Here is a 17,217-nt window from a genome sequence, read left to right as displayed (position 1 = left end):
CACCCGCCATGTCCCACCCCTGGGGACACGAGGTGACACGGGCATGGTGACGTGGAGCCCACTGCCCACCCGCCATGTCCCACCCCTGGGGACACGAGGTGACAGGGGCATGGTGACGTGGAGCCCACTGCCCACCCGCCGTGTCTCACCCCTGGGGACATCGGGGGGGACAGGGGCGGTGCCAGCTGGGAATAAGAGCCGTGAGAGCGGAGCCAGCGCTGGGTTTACTGGGCAGCGGGGACAGGCAGCAGTTGGGGACACATCCAGGACCCTCCTTGGTCACACGGGGCTGGGGGGTGACAAGCGGGGCAGGCCGGGACCGCCGGGGCTGCGTCCATGGGAGCCGTGGTGCCTGGAAAGGGGACACGGAGGGGGCTGTGGTGGCACCCCGCGTGCCCCCGCCCCGCGGGGTCCCGGGGCGCCCCGTACCCACCTAGGCTGGCAGCCCCCGCGAGAAGGCGAACATCCCGGGCAGGTACGGCGTGTCCCCCGCCCTGCCGGCCTCCTCCACCGCCCGGCACTCGGCCTCGTCCCGCTGCCGGATCTCCTGCGGGCACAGCAGGGGCTGGCACCGGCGGGGGACACGCCGGGGACACCGGCGGGCACCGGGGGCACCTCACCTTGGCCGCCAGGTGGTGGCTGGGGCCGCAGTTGTGGTACTTGTCCAGCACCCTGGGGACGTCACCGGTGTCGAACTTGTAGCAGGCCAGGCAGGTCGGCTTCCTCTGGGGACACGGTGGGGTGTCACCCCCGGGACCCCCTGGCACCGTCCCCTCTGTCCTGCCCGGCACCCGCAGCAGCATGGGGGGGGGACAGGGGGTCTGCAGGAGGCTGAGGGGCTCTGGGACCCCTGGGATGGGGCCCAAGGGGGGTGGAACACCCAGGGATGGGCTCAGGGGATGGGGGACACCCAGGGATGGGCCCCAAGGGAAGGGGGACACCCAGGGATGGGCCCAGGGGATGGGGGACATTCAGGGATGGGCCCAAGGGAGAGGGGACATTCAGGGATGGGCTCAGGGGATGGGGGACATTCAAGGATGGGCCCAGGGGATGGGGGACATTCAAGGATGGGCCCAAGGGAAGTGGGGGACATTCAGGGATGGGGCCCTTTGGGGGGAACAGGATGAGCCCCAAAGGATGGGGGAAACCCAGGGATGGGCCCCAAGGGGAGGAGGGACACCCAGGGATGGGCCCAAAGGAGAGGGGACATTCAGGGATGGGCCCAGGGGATGTGGGACCCCTGTGATGGGCCCCAAGGGAGGGAGGACACCCAGGGATGAGTCCAAGAGATGTGGGACACTCAGGGATGGGCCCAAGGGAGAGGGTACACCCTGGGATGGGGCCCTTTGGGGGGAACGGGATGTGCCACAAGGGAGGGGGGACACCCCAGGATATGCCCCAAGGGAGTGGGGATGTGGCCCAAGGGAGAGGGACAGCTTGGAATGTGTCCTGGGGAAGGGGACAACCCTCCAGGATGTGCCCCGGGGAGATGGGGACACCCTGGGATGTGCCCCCGGGGAGCAGGGACCCCCACGTGCCCCGGGGAGCAGGGCCAGCCCAGGCCCTGTCCCCGGTGCCCTCACCCGGCCCTCCAGCACGCGGCAGTGCCGCTGCGGCGCTCGCTTGCGGCACGTGGTCTGCGCCAGCCCCAGGCGCAGCTGCACGAAGGTGCCCGAGGGGTCCTCCTGTGGGATGGGGGTGGCAGGGCATGGCAGGGCCCGGACCCCCGAGGGATCCCCACCTCCAGAGGGGCTCCCAAACCCCTCAGATTCCCAGGGAATACAGCCCCCAGCGAGACCCCGAACCCCAGGGTGACCCAACTGCCCCTAGAGCCACCCCAAATGCTGGGGGAGACCCTGAACCCCGCAGATGCCAACCCCTGAGAGGGACCCCAAAGCTCCCACGGGAACCCCAAATCCCAGGAGGGACCCTGAGCCCTGGGAGGGATCCTGGAAACCCTCAGGTAAACCCAGCCCAGGAATGACCCCAGGGTGGCTCCAAGGTGGGCACGTGGCCCAGCATGGGGGTCCCTGGAGTCCTGGCCCGTCCCAGACACGGGACAGCGTGCAGGGGCACCCCGGGACAGCCCCGGCTCTGGGGGCAGCGGGATCAGCTCGGATCCGTTAATGAATAACCGAGCTGAGCCCGGCCAGCAGGGCTGGCCCTGTCCCGGGGCACCCCGGGCACCCTGGCACCCGCCTGCTCCCTGTGGGACACCCGACCCCTGTGGCCATCCTGCACCCCAGCCCTGAACCCCCATCCCAAATCCCAGCCCTGAACCCCAATCCCAGATCCCAGCCCTGAACCCCAATCCCAGATCCCAAGCTCACCTGCTCGACCATCCCGTCCATCTCCCATTCCCTCTGGGACACCCCCATCCCCTCCCCACCCCTGTCTCTGTTCCTCCTGGGACACCCCAACACCCTCCCCACTCCCACGGTCATCCCGGACCCTGAACTCCAAATCCCAATCCCGGATCCTGTTGCTCCCATACTCGATGACCCCGATCACCTGTGCCCCCTCCGGGACACCCAGCCGTGCTCCCTGCCTGCTCCCCCCGTTCTCGTGGCCACCCTGAACCCCCAATCCCCCATCCCGACCCCAGTCCCTGCTCAGCCCCCGGATGCCCCTTCCACCGCTGCTCCCTCCCGTCCCCCGGGACCCCGAGCCCCCTCCCCACTGCCGTGGGGCGCGGGTCCCGCTCCTCACCCGCTCGATGACCCCGTCCAGCTCCCGCTCCTTGAAGAGGAAGTGCACGTTGCTGCGCCCGTGGAAGTAGTCGAGCACATCGCGCACCACGCGCCGCTGCAGCGGGGACTGCCCCGCGGCCCCCGCCGCCGCCCGGGCCGCCGCCAGCGCCAGCGGCAGCCACAGCCACAGCGGCAGCCCCATCCCGCCGGACTCGGCCTCACGGATCCGCGGGCCGCTGGCACGAGCCCATTTCCTGGGATCTGCCCCCAAATCCGCCCCCGGGACGGCCCCGCGGGTGACCCCCCCACCCAGCCCGCGGGGCGCGGGAGGAGGGGCCGCGATGGGATGGGGTGGGGTGGGATCGGGAGAGACCCCGGGAACGGCGTCATGGGCTGCTGGGAATGCCATCCTGCCCTGGCAACACCGTCCGGCCCCGGGAACCGCTCCTGCCCCCCGGGAACGGCTCCTGCCCCCCGGGAACGGCTCATGCCCCCCAGAACCCCTCCTTCCCCCGGGAATGGGCTCCTGCCCCCCGGCAATGTTGTCAAGTCCCACCGGAGAGTGACATTCTGCCCCCAGGAACAAACTCCTGATAGCGGCCATGGGCTTCTGTTCTCGGGAATGGCTCCAGTCCCCGGGAATGGGGTCCTGCCCCCCGGGAATGGGGTCCTGCCCGGGAACAGCCTCCTGCTCTTCCCGCTGTCCTTGTCCGGGTGTCCCTTCCTGGGAGCAGGACTGGGAAGGAGGGGGGTGCTGAGAGCCGGGGGATGGAGTGGGGGGCGCCGGTGGGCACCGGGGGGTGCGGCTGGCACTGGGGGCACTGGGGGACACTGGGGGGTTACTGGGAGGCACTGGGGCTGTACTGGAGGGCACTAAGGGACAGTGGGGGGACCCTAGGAGGACACTGGGGCTGTACTGGAGGACACTGGGGCTGTACTGGGGCACACGGGAGGACACTGGGGCTGTACTGGGGCACACGGGGGGACACTGGGCACACTGGGGCTGTACTGGGGGACACTGGGGCTATACTGGGGCACACGGGGGGACACTGGGCACACTGGGGGACACTGGGGCTATACTGGGGCACACGGGGGGACACTGGGGGACACTGGGGCTGTACTGGGGGGCACTAAGGGACAGTGGGGGGACACTGGGGTACCCTGGGGGGCGGGGTCTCTCCGGCCCCTTCCATCCCCTGGCGGCTGCGCTGTCCCGCGGCGCCGCTAGGGGGCGCTGCCCCGGGCCCCGCCCCCCGACCCGGAACGGGGCGCGGCCGCGGCTGACACCATTACGTCACCGAGCGCGCTGACGTCACCGCGCGCGTGACGTCAGCGCGCCGCGGGGCAGCGGCCGCCCGTGAGTTTCCCGGGAGGGTCCCGGGGGTCGCGGTCACGTGGCCCGGGGGGGGTCGGGGGGCTCGGGGCGGGTCTGGGGGGGCACGGGGGTCTCGGGCTGCGCTCGGGGGTCTCGGGAGCTGCTGGAGGCGCGAGGGGGGCCGCCCGTGGCTGCGGCGGGTCCGGGGCTCCCGCGGGAGGGAGCCGGGGCCGGGGAGCGCGGGGGTCACTGCGAGCCCCCCGAGCGCGGCCGGCTCCGGGGACAGCCGGGATCGCCGGGAGCCGCCGGGCCCGGTGGCCCCGGGGCTGCTCCCGGTCCCGGGGCTATTCCTGACTCCCGGGGCTGCTCCCGGCCGATGAGGTGATTCCACGCCGGGGCTCCTCCCGGGCCCCAGGGCTATTCCTGACTGCCAAGGCGGGGCCGTGCCGGAGCTATTCCCGGCCCCCGGGGCTATTCCCGGTTCTCCAGGCGCTGCTGTACCGGGGCCGTTCCCAGCTCCCGAGGGTATTCCCGCATTCCTGGCATCCGGGAGTATTCCCGGCTCCCGGGGCCGGTCCCAGCTCCCGAGGGTATTCCCGCATTCCCGGCTCCCGGGGCTATTCCCGGCTCCTGGGGCCGTGCCCGGGTGGACGAGCCGATGCCATGCCAGGGCCATTCCCTGCTCCCAGCTGCCGCTCCCATCCCATCCCCATTCCCATTCCCATCCCATCCCATCCCATCCCATCCCATCCCATCCCATCCCATTCCTATTCCCATCTCCATCCCCATCCCATCCCATTCCTATTCCCATCCCATCCCATCCCATCCCACTATCCCGTTCCATCCCATCCCATCCCATCCCGAACTACAACTCCCAGCGCTCCCGGCTCTCGCCGCTCACAGCCGGATCCGGCCCCGCTCGGCGCCTTCCGCACCCCAAATTCCGGGGGGAGGAGGAGGAGGAGGAGGAGGAGGCCGAGGCCGCCGCTGCGGGCCCGCCGCGCTCCCCGCCGCCCCCTCCCCGCTCCCCGCCGCCCCCTCCCCGCCCCGCTCTCATCCCGGCTCTCCCGCTCTCCCAGGACCCCGCCGCGGCCATTTGAGGGACTCGGTGGCGGAAGGAGACCAGGAAAGGGCCGGGCAGAGGCCGGAGCGAGCCGGGAGCCGCGGGAAGGGCCCGGGAAGGGCTCGGGAAGGGCCCGGGACCGCCCGGGAAGGGCCCGGGACAGCGATGTCGGCGGGGGGCGCGCCCCAGGTACGCGGGGGTTCCGGGGGATCCCCCGGGGGATCCCCGCTCCTCCGCCGCCCGCGGCCCTGGGGGGTTCCTGGGGGGATTCCCGGCCCCGGGGGCTTTTCTGGTGATTTTTTTCTTCAACCCCACGAGCTCCCCAGGAGTTTTTTCGGGAAATCGGCGCATTGGGAAGTCCCGGAGCGCGGGGGGGGGGCGCACCCCCCAGCTCTGCCTCCACCGGGCTGGGGGGGCTTGGGGACACGAGGGGGGTCCGGGAGGGCACGGGGGACCTGGGGGGTTCAGTGTCCCCAGAAAAGCGGGACCGGCTCCTCGGGAAAGGTTCCTGCCTCGGTGCGGGTCCTGGCTGGACACGGAGCTGGTTTGGGGGGTGGGCAGTGGGATGGGGGGGACAGGGACCTGGTTTGGGGGCAGGGGTCTGGTCTGGAGGAGCAGGGTTGGACATCTCGTTTGGGGGAGCAGGAATCTTGTTTGGGGAGGAGGGAGCTGCTGGGGAAGCGGGGATTTGGTTTGGGGGGGATGGGGATGTAATTTGGGGAGCGGGGGTCTGGTTTGGGGGGCAGGGATGGGGGCTCCATCCTGCAGCAAGGAACCTCGCGTTTGGGATGCAGGAGTAGGGGCACGATCCCTGTCCTTGGCCCGTGGCCAAAGCCAGGGAAAGGTCCCCAAACATCCCAAAATGACCCCAAAATGCCGCTGAGCCGCTGCCCCCTCCCCAGCCCGCCCACGCCCTGGATCTGCTGCCGTATTCCCGGCTGAGCCCGGCGCCGCGGGCCGGAGCCCAGCTGGATGCCGTCGGCGCCGAGATCCCCTCGGACCCCTGCACAGGTGAGGGGATTTTCCACACGGTGCATTTTTGTGGGGACTTTGAACTGGGATGATGAAAGCGTTCTGGGGATTCCCGGCGATGGGAGAGGCTGCAGGAAAACCCCCGAGAGCCCGGGACGGCCCCAGCTCACCTGGAGCCTGGCTCTCGAGGAGCTCCCCGTGCCAGAGCGCGGCTCTCCGGGAGCAGCTCGGTGCCAGCCGTGCCCGTGGTGCCGACTGCGGTGCCCGTGCTCCCGCAGGGTACCGCTTCTTCAAGCCGGGGGGTTTGTTCGGGATGAAGCCGCCGGAGGAGCCCTTCGGAGCCGCGCGGACGGGCCCGGAGGACTCCAAGGCCCTGGGCAGCCCCTGCGCCGGTGAGTCGGGACCCGTGGGACTGGGGGAGCACTGGGAGCGGGGGCTCGGGGGAAAAGGCGGGCTGGGATTCTTTGGGGGTATTCTGGGCCGGTTTGGGGCCAGCTGGGGGCTGTTCTGAGCCGGTTTAAAGGCCTTTTTCAGCCATTTTGGGCCAGTTTTCAGCCATTTTGGGCCATCCCGGGCCAGCTCACAGCTGTTCATGACCAATTTGTGGTAATTCTGAGCTAATTCGTGCCCGTTGTGGGCCAGTTTTGAGAGGCAGTTTTGGCCATTTTAGACCAGTTTTTGCCACTCTGAGCCAGTTTGGGCAATTTTAGACCTCAGTGTCACAAACTGGGGTTCGGGGGCCCTTTGGGGTGTCACACGCCAGGAGAGGCTTGGGGAGTTGATGCCCTTTGGGGCGTCCCATGTCCCCGTGGTTCAGCGGTGAGGGTCCCACAAGGAAAGGGGGGCTGGGCCCGGGTCCTCCCCACTCGGGACAGCCCGGAATCCTCCGGGAGCCGGGATAACACCGGGATCTCTCCGGTGCAGTGGAGCCCGGGCGGGTGAGCAAGGTGGAGCCCGAGGAGAAGCCCGGGATTGGCGCCGGCTCCCTGGAGCTGTTCCCGGCCGCGGGCGGCAGCTCCGGCCGCTGGTTCCCCGGCGGGCAGCGCGGCCCCGAGCCCCCCCGGGACCCCCCTGCCCCCCGCGCCGGCTGCTGGGGGGCCCAGGGGGGCGTCCCCGGCCCCTTCCGCTGCGCCCAGTGCGGGAAGGGCTTCCGGCAGAAGCAGAGCCTGGTGACGCACGAGCGCATCCACACCGGGGAGAAGCCGTTCCGCTGCGGGGACTGCGGCAAGAGCTTCAGCCAGCGGCCCAACCTGCTGACGCACCGGCGCGTGCACACGGGCGAGCGGCCCTTCCCCTGCGCCCAGTGCGGCAAGAGCTTCTCGCAGAAGGCCAACCTGCTGGCGCACCAGCGCATCCACGGCGCCCACCCCGAGGAGGGCAAGGCGCGGGCGCGGGCGCCGGCGCGGGGCTGCCCCGAGGACGCGCCCTTCGTGTGCCCCGAGTGCGGGAAGAGCTTCCGGCAGAAGCCCAACCTCATCACGCACCGGCGCATCCACACGGGCGAGCGGCCCTTCTCCTGCTTCCTGTGCGGCCGCAGCTTCAACCAGAAAACCAACCTGGTGACGCACTACCGGGTGCACACAGGTGAGCGGCCCTTCGCCTGCGCCCAGTGCGGCAAGCGCTTCACCCAGAAAACCAACCTGGTCACGCACCAGAGCACCCACACCGACCTGCGCCCCTTCCCCTGCGCCCAGTGCCACAAGTGCTTCAAGGACAAGGTGTCCCTCAAGGCCCACCAGAAGACGCACATCCCCCGCCAGCGCCGCTGCCCCGCGCGCGGCCCGGCCCCCGCCGCGCCCTTCGGGGCCGCGCCCGCCCTGCTGCCCCCCGCGCCCGCCCCGCAGGACCCCGCCCCCTTCGCCCCGCTCCCGCCCGCCCCGAAGCTCCCCGAGGGCACCGAGCTGTTCCCGTGCCCCGAGAAGGGCTTCCCGCCCCCGCCCCCGGGTGAGCCCTCCTTCCCCTGCGCCCACTGCGGCGACGGCTTCTGCCCCAAGGTGCCCCTGCTGCGGCCCCCCGAGGCGCCCGCCGCGCCCTTTGCCGCCGGCCCCCCTATCCTGGGGCCCCTGGGGGCGCAGCCGGGGCCGGGGGAAGGCGTGCTCTCCCCGGAAAAGCCCTTCATCTGCAATCAGTGCGGGAACAGCTTCGGGCTCTGGCTCGCCCTCGTCGCCCACCAGAAGAGCCACGCGGGGCACAAGCCGTGCCCCGGCGCCCCCCCCCGCGGAGCCGGGCGCCGAGCAGCCCCCCGGCTCCCCCCCGGGGGCGCGGGCGGGCGAGGGCCGGCCCTGGCCGTGCCCCGAGTGCGGGCGGGGCCTGGCGCAGTGCGAGCGGCCGCCGCGGCACGGGCACAGCCCCGGCGGGCGCGGCCCCTTCCGCTGCGACACCTGCGGCAAGCGCTTCAGCCTCAAAACCAACCTGGCCACCCACCAGCGCATCCACACAGGTGAGCGGCCCTTCACCTGCGGCGTCTGCGGCCGCCGCTTCAACCAGAAGGGCAACCTGGTGACGCACTACCGGGTGCACACGGGCGAGCGCCCCTTCGCCTGCGCCCAGTGCGGGAAGCGCTTCGCGCAGAAGCCCAACCTGCTGGCACACCAGAAGACGCACCTGGGCCGCCAGCCCTTCACCTGCCTCGAGTGCCCCAAGCGCTTCAAGAGCAAACTGTCCCTGCGGGTGCACCAGCGGGTGCACACTGGGACCCCCGGCCAGGCCCCCGGCGCCCTGGACCCCGCCGGGAGCCCCTTCCCCTGCGCGCTCTGCGGGGAGGCCTGCGCCGAGCACGGGGGGCTCCGGCCGGGCCACGGCGGCGGCGGCGAGCGGCCGCACGGCTGTGCCGAGCAGCTGCACACCTGTGCCAAGTGTCCCCATGGCTGCGCCGAGCGTCCCCACGCTTGTGCCGAGCGTCCCCACGGCTGCGCCGAGCGGCTCCACACCTGCACCGAGCAGCGCCGCGCCTGCGCCGAGCACCCCCACGGGTGTACGGAGCATCCCCACGGGTGTACGGAGCACCCCCATGCCTGTGCGGAGCATCCCCACGCCTGTGAGCGACCCCACGCCTGCGGGCAGCCACAGCCCTGCGCCGAGCGGCCGCACGCCTGCGCCGAGTGTCCCCACCCCTGCGAGCAGCCCCACGCCTGCAGCAAGCGGCCCCACACGTGTGAGCAGCCCCACGGCTGCGCCGAGTGTCCCCACGGCTGCGCCGAGCGTCCTCACGCCTGCGCCGAGCGTCCTCACGCCTGTGCCGAGCATCCTCACACCTGTGCTGAGCGTCCTCACGCCTGCGCCGAGCATCCTCACCCCTGCGAGCGGCCCCACGGCTGCGCCGAGCAGCCCCACGCGTGCTCCGAGTGTCCCCACGCGTGCTCCGAGTGTCCCCACGGCTGCGCCGAGCGGCCCCACGCGTGCGCCGAGTGCGGGAAGCGCTTCCGGCAGAAGGTGAACCTGGCCGTGCACCTGCGGACGCACACCGGGGAGCGGCCCTTCCGCTGCGCCGACTGCGGCAAGGGCTTCAGCCAGAAGGCTCACCTGCTGCGGCACCGCCGCACCCACGGCGCCGGCCTGCCCGCGCCCTGCGCCACCGGGGACCCGCTGGGCAAGGGCCCCGAGCCCCCCGCGCTGCTGCTGCCGCCCTGCTCCCGCGGGGCGCCCCCGGCGCGCCCCGACAGCCCCTCGGGCGCCGCCGACATCCTGCTGCAGCTGATGCAGGACGAGCCGCCCCCCGGCCCCGCCGCCCCGGCCCCGGTGCCCCCCTGTAAGTGCCCCGGGGGGGGCCCGAGCCCCCGGGCGCCGGGGCTGCCCCCGCCGTGCTGCTGCGCCGCCTGCCTGGCCCCCCGCCCTCCTGAGCCGCCCCGCGGGCAGCTCTGGGCCAAGGCCGGCGGCTGCGCCCGCGCCTTCGAGGAGAAGCGAGCGCCGGGAGCGCCGGAGCGCGAGTGCGGCGAGGAGAAACCGGCCCCGTGCCCCGGCTGCCTGTGAGCCCCGGCACCGCCCCGGCTGCCTGCCACCCGCGCTGAGAGCCCCCCACCAGGACCCCCCGCCCGGCTGCCTGTGAGCCCCCTCAGCGGAACCCCGGCAAGGACCGGCCCTCGGCGCCCGGGGGCACCCGCGGTGGGCCTGGAGGAGATGGAGCCGAGGGGACAGAGACACAGGGAGGAAAGCGAGGGGACAGAGCCGAGGGGACAGAGCCAAAAGGACCGAGCCGAGGGGACAGAGCCAAAGGGACAAAACCAAGGGCTCGGTGCCAAGGTGGCACTGCCAGCTGGATTCAGCACTGGGACTTGGAGGAGCCCCCAGCCGCGGCTGTGGGGCAAAGCAGAGCCAGGCTGGGACATGGCACATTCCTGGCTCGGGAAGACCCCAAGGGCTGGAGCAGCCAGCGCTGGAGCCGGATCTGCCGTGGGCTCCGGCCACACAGACCAGCCAGAGCTGGGCACGGTGGAGCTGCATCCACTGGAGCCAGACTTGGGACGAGAGGAGCCCTCAGGGGCTCTGCTTCCAGAACCTTCCAGCCTGTTCCGGGCTGGCTGGCATTCCCCAAGGACACGCTGGGGTGGGCGTGCTGGGCCCGCCCTGCCGCGGGCTGACCGGGGCCGGCGCAGCTCCGCGCGGGGGAGTTGGGAGCACGCTGGAGGACAGCCAGGAGAAGGGCCTGGAAGGGCTCAGCTCTGCTTCCAGAGGGGCCGGAGAGCCTCCGGAGCCGGGGGGATGGGGGGCAGCTTGTGCTTCTGCTTGCTCTGGGTAACTGCGCGCTTTGGGACTCAATACTCCGGATTTGGGATGGGTGATGCTGCGGGGCTGGAGCTGGAGCTGGAGTTGTGGTGGTGGGGGGGGGCTCCGGGGCACGGGGGGCTTTGCCGGGTTTGTGTGGCCTCTGCCTGTCCCCCCGGTGTGACAGAGGTCTGGGGCAGAGCCGTGGCCACAGACACCGCTGGGAGCTGCCACTGCTTCATCCCAAAGGGAACGGGATCCTCCACCGGGACCGACACCGGGACAGCCACCCCCGAGCCCCGGCTGGCAGGGGTCCCGCTCCAGCCCCCCTCCCCAGCTCTGCTCTCTGCAATTCTATTTTTTGAGGTTATTTAAAATAAAAGCTTCTGATGGCTCTGGGGCTCCAGGTGCTCTGTCTGGGACTGGGGTGGGGGGGGACACAGGGGTTTCTCTGCAGCCTCAGCACTGGCCTGAGCCCTGGGAAAGGCTGGGACCCCATGGCCGAGGGGCCACCAGGACAGTGCCAGTGGCAGTGCCAGCCTTCCGATGTGCTCTGCCACCACCGAACCCCACCTGGCCGCCAGGTGAGAGCTCAGGATCAGGGTGGCCACCGGGCCAGCTCCCGGGTCACTGTCACATCCTCGGGGGTGGCACCAGCGCCCCCGGTGCTCCCTGGGGACAGACTGGGGGGGGTCTCACGCTGGGGCTGTCACTGGGGGGGACAGACTGGGACACAGACACCGTGCCACCGGCCAGGGGACAGCCGGTGCCACCCGGGTGTGTTCTGGCAGTCTGGGCACAGGGGTGGGGGGCTGTCCCTGTCCCGGGCCGGTGTGGGACCCTTGGGGCCCGGCTCCTCGGGATTTTGGGGCAGGCTCGGGCGGGGGCCGTGTCCCCCCGTTTGGGGGGTGGGTGACGCTGCCGGGGGGCGAGCGGGGCGGGATCGCGGCCGCACCGGGAGGGGAGGGAGCCGCACCCCGCACGCACCGGCAGAGCCGCCCCTCGCCCGGGCCCCCGGTGCCCCCAGCGCCCGGTTCCGGTGCTCCCGGCCCCGGCGGAGCCTCCCCCGGCCCGGCCCCTTCCGCCGCCGCCCCGCCCGGCCATGCCGCGGGTGAGCCCGGGCCGGGCGGGGCTCGGGGCGCGGCGGCCGCCGGGGCGGGGGGCCGGGGGGCCCTGCCGAGGGCTGGGGGCACCCCCCCGGGCCCCGCTGAGCGCCCGCTGTCCCTGCCAGGGGCTGTCCCCCGAGGTGACATTCGAGGAGGTGGCCGTGCACTTCTCCCCCGAGGAGTGGGCGCTGCTGGCGCCCTGGCAGCGGGCGCTGCACCGGGAGGTCATGGGCGACAACTACGAGCTGGTGGCCAGCCTGGGTGAGGGACGGGGCCCTGGGGCTGCCCAGGGGACCGGGGTGCCATGGGCTGGGGGTGCCACAGGGCAGGGGGTGCCCAGGGCAGGGGGTGCCCAGGGCTCGGGGTGCCCAGGGGCTGGGGGTGTCACGGGCTGGGGGTGCCATGGTTGTGGGGGTGCTGTGGGGCTTGGGGTGGCCAGGGCTGGGGGGCCCAGGGCTGGGGGTGCCACGGGACTGGGGACACAGTTGAAGGCTGAGCTGGGGGTTCAGAGGCTGAGCCGGGGGTCTCAGGCTCAGCTGGGGTCTGGGTGCACGGCGGGGGTTCCGAGGCCGAGCTGGGGGTCTGGAGGCCGAGCTGGGGGTCCGGAGGCCGAGCTGGGGTCCGGAGGCCGAGCGGGGTCTGCAGCCCGTGGCCCCTTAGGGCTCAGCCCGTCTCTGCGTGCATGCAGGGCGGGCTCGGGCGGGTCCCGGCTGTGGGCAGTAACAGCCCCGGGCACCCCGGCCCGGCCTGGTGAGGGTCCCGGTGACCCTGACCCTCCGGGGGGCACTGGGGGTCCTCTGTCCCCCACAGACCCCAGCTCCAAGCTCCCCGCCATGAAGGAGGAGTCGCACGGGGGGGTTCCCTGCGCTGGGGGGCACAGCGGAGATAGCGACACCAGCGACAGCTGTGAGTGACCGGGGACACCCGCGGGGACCCCTGGGGGCCGGGGGACGAGGGGCTGCCCTGTGTGTAAACCACCCCTGGGCTGGGCTGGGCTGGGCTGGGCTGGGCCGGGCCGGGCCGGGCTGGGCTGGGGGTCCCCACGGGGTCGCAGCGGTGGTCGTGGGGCCGGGACGGTCCCACGGTGACGCTGTGTTCCCAGCAGGTGCCTGGAGCGGCTCAGACAGCAAGGACGACACCGGGGGACGCCGTGACCCGGGCTCCGCTGTGCCCCGCTCCGGCGGCCGTGACCCCGAGCGGCGGGGCCGCACCGGGCCCGTCCCCCGGCCGGTGCCGGCGGCGCCGGGGCCGCTGCCGGGGCCCGAGGCGGCGCCGGGCCGGCCGTACCTGTGCGGCACCTGCGGCCGGTCCTTCCGGCACCGCCGCAGCCTGCTGGCGCACAAGAAGCTGCGGCGGGGGAACCGCGCCCGGCACGGCTGCGCCGAGTGCGGCCGCGGCTTCTGCCTGCGCGGGGACCTGCTGCGGCACCGCGACACGCACCGCCCGCGGCCCCCGGGCCCCCGGCACCCCCGGGACCCGCGGGAGCAGCGGGGCGCGGCGGGGCCGGCCGAGGAGCGGCCCTTCGTGTGCGGCAGCTGCGGGAGCCGCTTCAGCTGGAGGGAGAGCCTGGAGCTGCACCTGCGCAGCCACCGCGCCCACCCGTGCCCCGAGTGCGGGCGCGTGTTCCCGCACCGCGGGCACCTCTGGCTGCACCGCCGGGCGCACTCGGGCCGCCGCCCCTTCCCCGGAGCCCGCCGCGGCCTCTGCTGCCACCGCGGGACACGGCGGCACGGCCCGCCCCGCGGGGACCGGGACGGGGACGGCGACAGGGAACCCCGCGGGGACAGGGACAGGGAACCCTGCGGGGACAGGGATAGGGACAGGGAACCCCGCGGGGACAGGGATAGGGACAGGGAACCCTGCGGGGACAGGGACAGGGAACCCTGCGGGGACAGGGACACGGAAGGGGAACCCTGCGGGGACAGGGATAGGGACAGGGACGGGGAACCCCGCGGGGACAGGGATAGGGACAGGGACGGGGACACGGACAGGGACAGGGACAGGGACTGGGAACCCTGTGGGGACAGGGATAGGGACAGGGAACACCGCGAGGACAGGGATAGGGACAGGGAACCCCGCGGGGACAGGGACAGGGAACCCTGCGGGGACAGGGACACGGAAGGGGAACCCTGCGGGGACAGGGATAGGGACAGGGAACACCGCGAGGACAGCGACAGGGACAGGAACATGGACAGGGACTGGGAACCCTGTGGGGACAGGGATAGGGACAGGGACGGGGACACGGACAGGGACAGGGACTGGGAACCCTGTGGGGACAGGGATAGGGACAGGGACGGGGACAGGGAACCCTGTGGGGACAGGGAACCCCACGTGGACAGCGACAGGGACAGGGAACACCGCGGGGACAGGGACAGGGAGAGGGGCAGGGACCCCCGTGGGGACAGGGACCCCCGCGGGGATGGGGACAGCGACAGGAACCCGCTCAGGGACAGGGATAGGGACCCCCGTGGGAACGAGGACTCGCTCAGGGATAGGGATGGGCATGGGGACTCGCTCAGGGACAGGGATAAGAATAGGGAGCCTTGTGGGGACAGAGACTCACCCAGGGACAGGGACAGGGACCCCCGTGGGGACGGGGTCCCGCTCAGGGGCAGAGACAGGGACCTCCGTGGGCATGGGGACTCGTTCAGGGACAGGGATAAGAATAGGGAGCCCTATGGGGATGGGGACTCACTCAGGGACAGGGACCCCCGTGGGCATGGGGCCCTGCTCCCTGAGAGGCAGCCCCGCAGGGATGGGGCCGTGCCTGGGGACAGGGCCCCCCTGGAGCCCAGGGCCCTGCTCGGGGCTGGGGAGCCCCTCGGGGACAGGGAGCTCCCGGCGGGTCACCGGCGCTAGCCGCGGTCACCCGGTGCTCCTGGATGTGACCTCGCCGGTGCCGCGGCCACCCCCGGGGCCACCTGGAGGCTTCTGGAACCCAGGGACTTCTCCGTGTCCCTTCAGACCTCGGGCAGTCCCTCCAGGATGTGTCTCCGGTTCCCTTTGGAACTTCAAGTATCCGGGGTGTTCCCCATGTCCCCCTGGACCCTGGGAAGTCCCTCTGGGACGTTGCTCCATGTGCCTTTCGCACCTCGGAAAGTCTCCAGGACGCTTCCCGTGTCCCGTTGGACCTCGGGATGTCCTCCGGTGCTTCCCAGTTCCCCCAGACCCTGGGAAATCCCCCGGGGATGCTTCTCTGTGTCCCCTGGGGCCTCAAAGTGTCTTCGGACCTTGGAAAATCCCTCTGGGATGATTCTCCGTGTTCTCTTCAGATTCTGAAGTACCTTTGGATCCTGGGATGTCCCTCAGGGGCATTTCCCACTCCCACCAGTGCCCTGCCCGTGTTCGTATTCAAAGCCAGAAGTTCCTTTAAATCTATTTATTTTATTTTTTCTATGTCATTCATTATCCTTTCTGTTTCATTTTATTCTATTTAAGTTGTTCCAGTTGTTATCTTCTGCTTAGTCCAGTTCTCTTGCTCCATTATGTTCTTCCTATTCCATTTAATTCTATTTATTTCCATTCTATTTATTCCCTTTAATGAGGAGGAAGGGCAGGGAGGGAGGAAGAGGGAGGGAGGGAGGAAGAGGAAGGGAGGGAGGGAGGAAGAGGAAGGGAGGGAGGGAGGAGGCTCCTCTGGGCTCTTTGTGGTGACAGAACCATGACACGGCTCTTGTGACAGCAGGAGCCACCACGTGTGCCCCCGGTGTCCCCCTCCCCTAAATAAACAATCACCAAAAATCGGAGTTAATGTGCAAATGAGTAAAAAATGCAAATGAGGCTCGGGGTGGGGGGGGGGGGTCCCCATCCCCGGGGGGCTCCCGCAGCCCCAGAGCTGCCCCCGGTCCCTGCCGGCCCCGGGCAGCGCTGGGAATGTCCCCCGATGTCACCGAGCGGGACGGATGGTGGCGTTGCCGCGGGAATGGGGACCGGCTCCGCACAGCGAGGGGGGGGCACGGCTGGGGAAACCGGGATGGGACCCCCCGGTGGCCGCCTGTCCCCAGGGCCACCACCGCCGCCGTCCCCGGTGCCACAGGTTGGACCCGCAGGGCTGGGCGGCCCTTTCCAGGAGGAATATTCCCCAAACATTCCCAAACCCCGCCTGGGGCCGCTGCCAGCGTTCCGTTGGCGGCCCGGCGGTGTCACCCTGTCACCTCGGTGCCACCCCCGGCTGTGACGGCGCCGGTGCCGTTCTTGGGCTGTCCCCGCTCAACGTGCCCGGGGCGCACGTGGAGGAGCCGCGGATCGGGGCGGGAGGCGCCGCGCCGGCCCCAGGAACATCCCCCAATTTTCCTGTTCCACTTTCCCCTTTCAGACCAGATCACGAGGCCGGGAGCCGTTCTCCCAACTAAATTCCTGAAATTAGAGCGGAGCCGGGAGCGCGCGGGGGGCGGGGACGCTGAGGTGCCCTAAGGACGTGAGCTTGTGGGGCTGGATCTGCTCAGTGCCAGAAAATATGGGAATTCCATCCTGGAGCTGGGGCTGGATCTCCTTAGTGCCAGAAAATATGGAATTCTGTTCCTGGAACGGGGCTAGATCTCCTTAGTGCCAAAAAAATATGGAATTCCTCTCCTGGAACGGGGCTGGATCTTCTTAGCACCAGAAAATATGGGAATTCCACTCCTGGAGCTGGGGCTGGATCTCCTTAGCGCCAGAAAATATGGGAATTCCATTCCTGGGGCTGGGCTGGATCTCCTTAGCGCCAAAAGAGATGGGAATTCCACCCCTGGAGCTGGGGCAGGATCTCCTCAGTGCCAGAAAATGTGGGAATTCCATCCTGGGGCTGGGCCCCGCAGGGAGGGAGAGGCTGGACGTGGCTCCTGCGGGACCGGGGGGGCTCTGGCACCCGGGACCCCCAGGCTGCCCGGGGGGGAGCAGGTCCCAGGACATTCCCTCCTTTCCCGGATCCCCGGGGGTCACTCGGCGCCTCTGCCCCCGCAGCAGCTTTGCCAAGGCAGTCCCAGCTTTGGGAAACAGCAGCTGTGCTGCCAAAAACCAGGGAGCAGAACTCCTGAAGGCCAGGGGGGCGCAAAGAAGCAGGAATTCTGCTCCCTTGGCCCAAGGGGTTTCGGTTTTACCCATTTCTGGCAGTTCTGGCACCTGGCTGGGAGCTGCTCCTGGATTTCAGCGGATCTGAGGGATCACAGGGCCTTGAGGGATTTTGGGGGAGCAGCTGAGATTCCAGACTGCAGGAAACGGGAGCAGGAGCCCTGGGAGGAGCAGGGCATCCCCCCTTTGGAGCTGGAGGGGCAGCAAAAGCTTCCAGGGCAGGGTCCAAAGGTCCCTGAGGGCTCGGGGCCCTTCTGGGAGCTCCTGCCTGGGAGTGGGAATGGGAATGGCACATTTTGGATTGCTCCTGCCCGGGAATGG

At 70.7% G+C, this 17,217-nt stretch overlaps 2 protein-coding genes and 1 pseudogene across 2 annotated transcripts; 2 read left to right on the top strand and 1 right to left on the bottom strand.

Annotated features, from left to right (window-relative positions):
- Positions 1-206: 206 nt before the first annotated feature.
- RARRES2 (retinoic acid receptor responder 2) lies at positions 207-3,053 on the bottom strand. Its single transcript, XM_064413159.1, has 5 exons — positions 2,710-3,053; positions 1,584-1,685; positions 621-725; positions 434-547; positions 207-352 (listed from the first exon to the last, which is right to left on the bottom strand). The coding sequence occupies exons 1-4, from the start codon at positions 2,890-2,892 to the stop codon at positions 434-436; spliced, it is 504 nt and encodes a 167-aa protein (XP_064269229.1). The 5' UTR covers positions 2,893-3,053; the 3' UTR covers positions 207-352.
- A 1,713-nt stretch (positions 3,054-4,766) lies between these two features.
- Positions 4,767-11,135, top strand: LOC135296899 (zinc finger protein 135-like; annotated as a pseudogene).
- Positions 11,136-11,719: 584 nt separating this feature from the next.
- LOC135286668 (zinc finger protein 316-like) lies at positions 11,720-16,260 on the top strand. Its single transcript, XM_064399791.1, has 5 exons — positions 11,720-11,852; positions 11,973-12,108; positions 12,658-12,753; positions 12,950-13,864; positions 16,163-16,260. Exons 1-5 carry the CDS (start codon positions 11,844-11,846, stop codon positions 16,258-16,260), a joined length of 1,254 nt encoding a protein of 417 aa, XP_064255861.1. The 5' UTR covers positions 11,720-11,843.
- Positions 16,261-17,217: the final 957 nt, after the last annotated feature.

The sequence above is a fragment of the Passer domesticus genome, chromosome 1 (assembly GCF_036417665.1).
Source record: "Passer domesticus isolate bPasDom1 chromosome 1, bPasDom1.hap1, whole genome shotgun sequence".
Lineage (NCBI taxonomy): Eukaryota > Metazoa > Chordata > Aves > Passeriformes > Passeridae > Passer > Passer domesticus.
This window is presented reverse-complemented; position numbering and strand designations above follow the sequence as displayed.

What these genes read in the sequence shown, in the direction of transcription:
- RARRES2 (XM_064413159.1), bottom strand. Translation starts at nt 2,892, where the DNA reads ATGGGGCTGCCGCTGTGGCTGTGGCTGCCGCTGGCGCTGGCGGCGGCC. An exon ending in TGGACGGGGTCATCGAGCGG is followed by an intron (nt 1,686 to 2,709) that starts GTGAGGAGCGGG and finishes CCCATCCCACAG; the next exon opens with GAGGACCCCTCGGGCACCTT. An exon ending in GCCGCGTGCTGGAGGGCCGG is followed by an intron (nt 726 to 1,583) that starts GTGAGGGCACCG and finishes CCGTGTCCCCAG; the next exon opens with AGGAAGCCGACCTGCCTGGC.
- LOC135286668 (XM_064399791.1), top strand. An exon ending in CGAGCTGGTGGCCAGCCTGG is followed by an intron (nt 12,109 to 12,657) that starts GTGAGGGACGGG and finishes TGTCCCCCACAG; the next exon opens with ACCCCAGCTCCAAGCTCCCC. An exon ending in TAGCGACACCAGCGACAGCT is followed by an intron (nt 12,754 to 12,949) that starts GTGAGTGACCGG and finishes CTGTGTTCCCAG; the next exon opens with CAGGTGCCTGGAGCGGCTCA.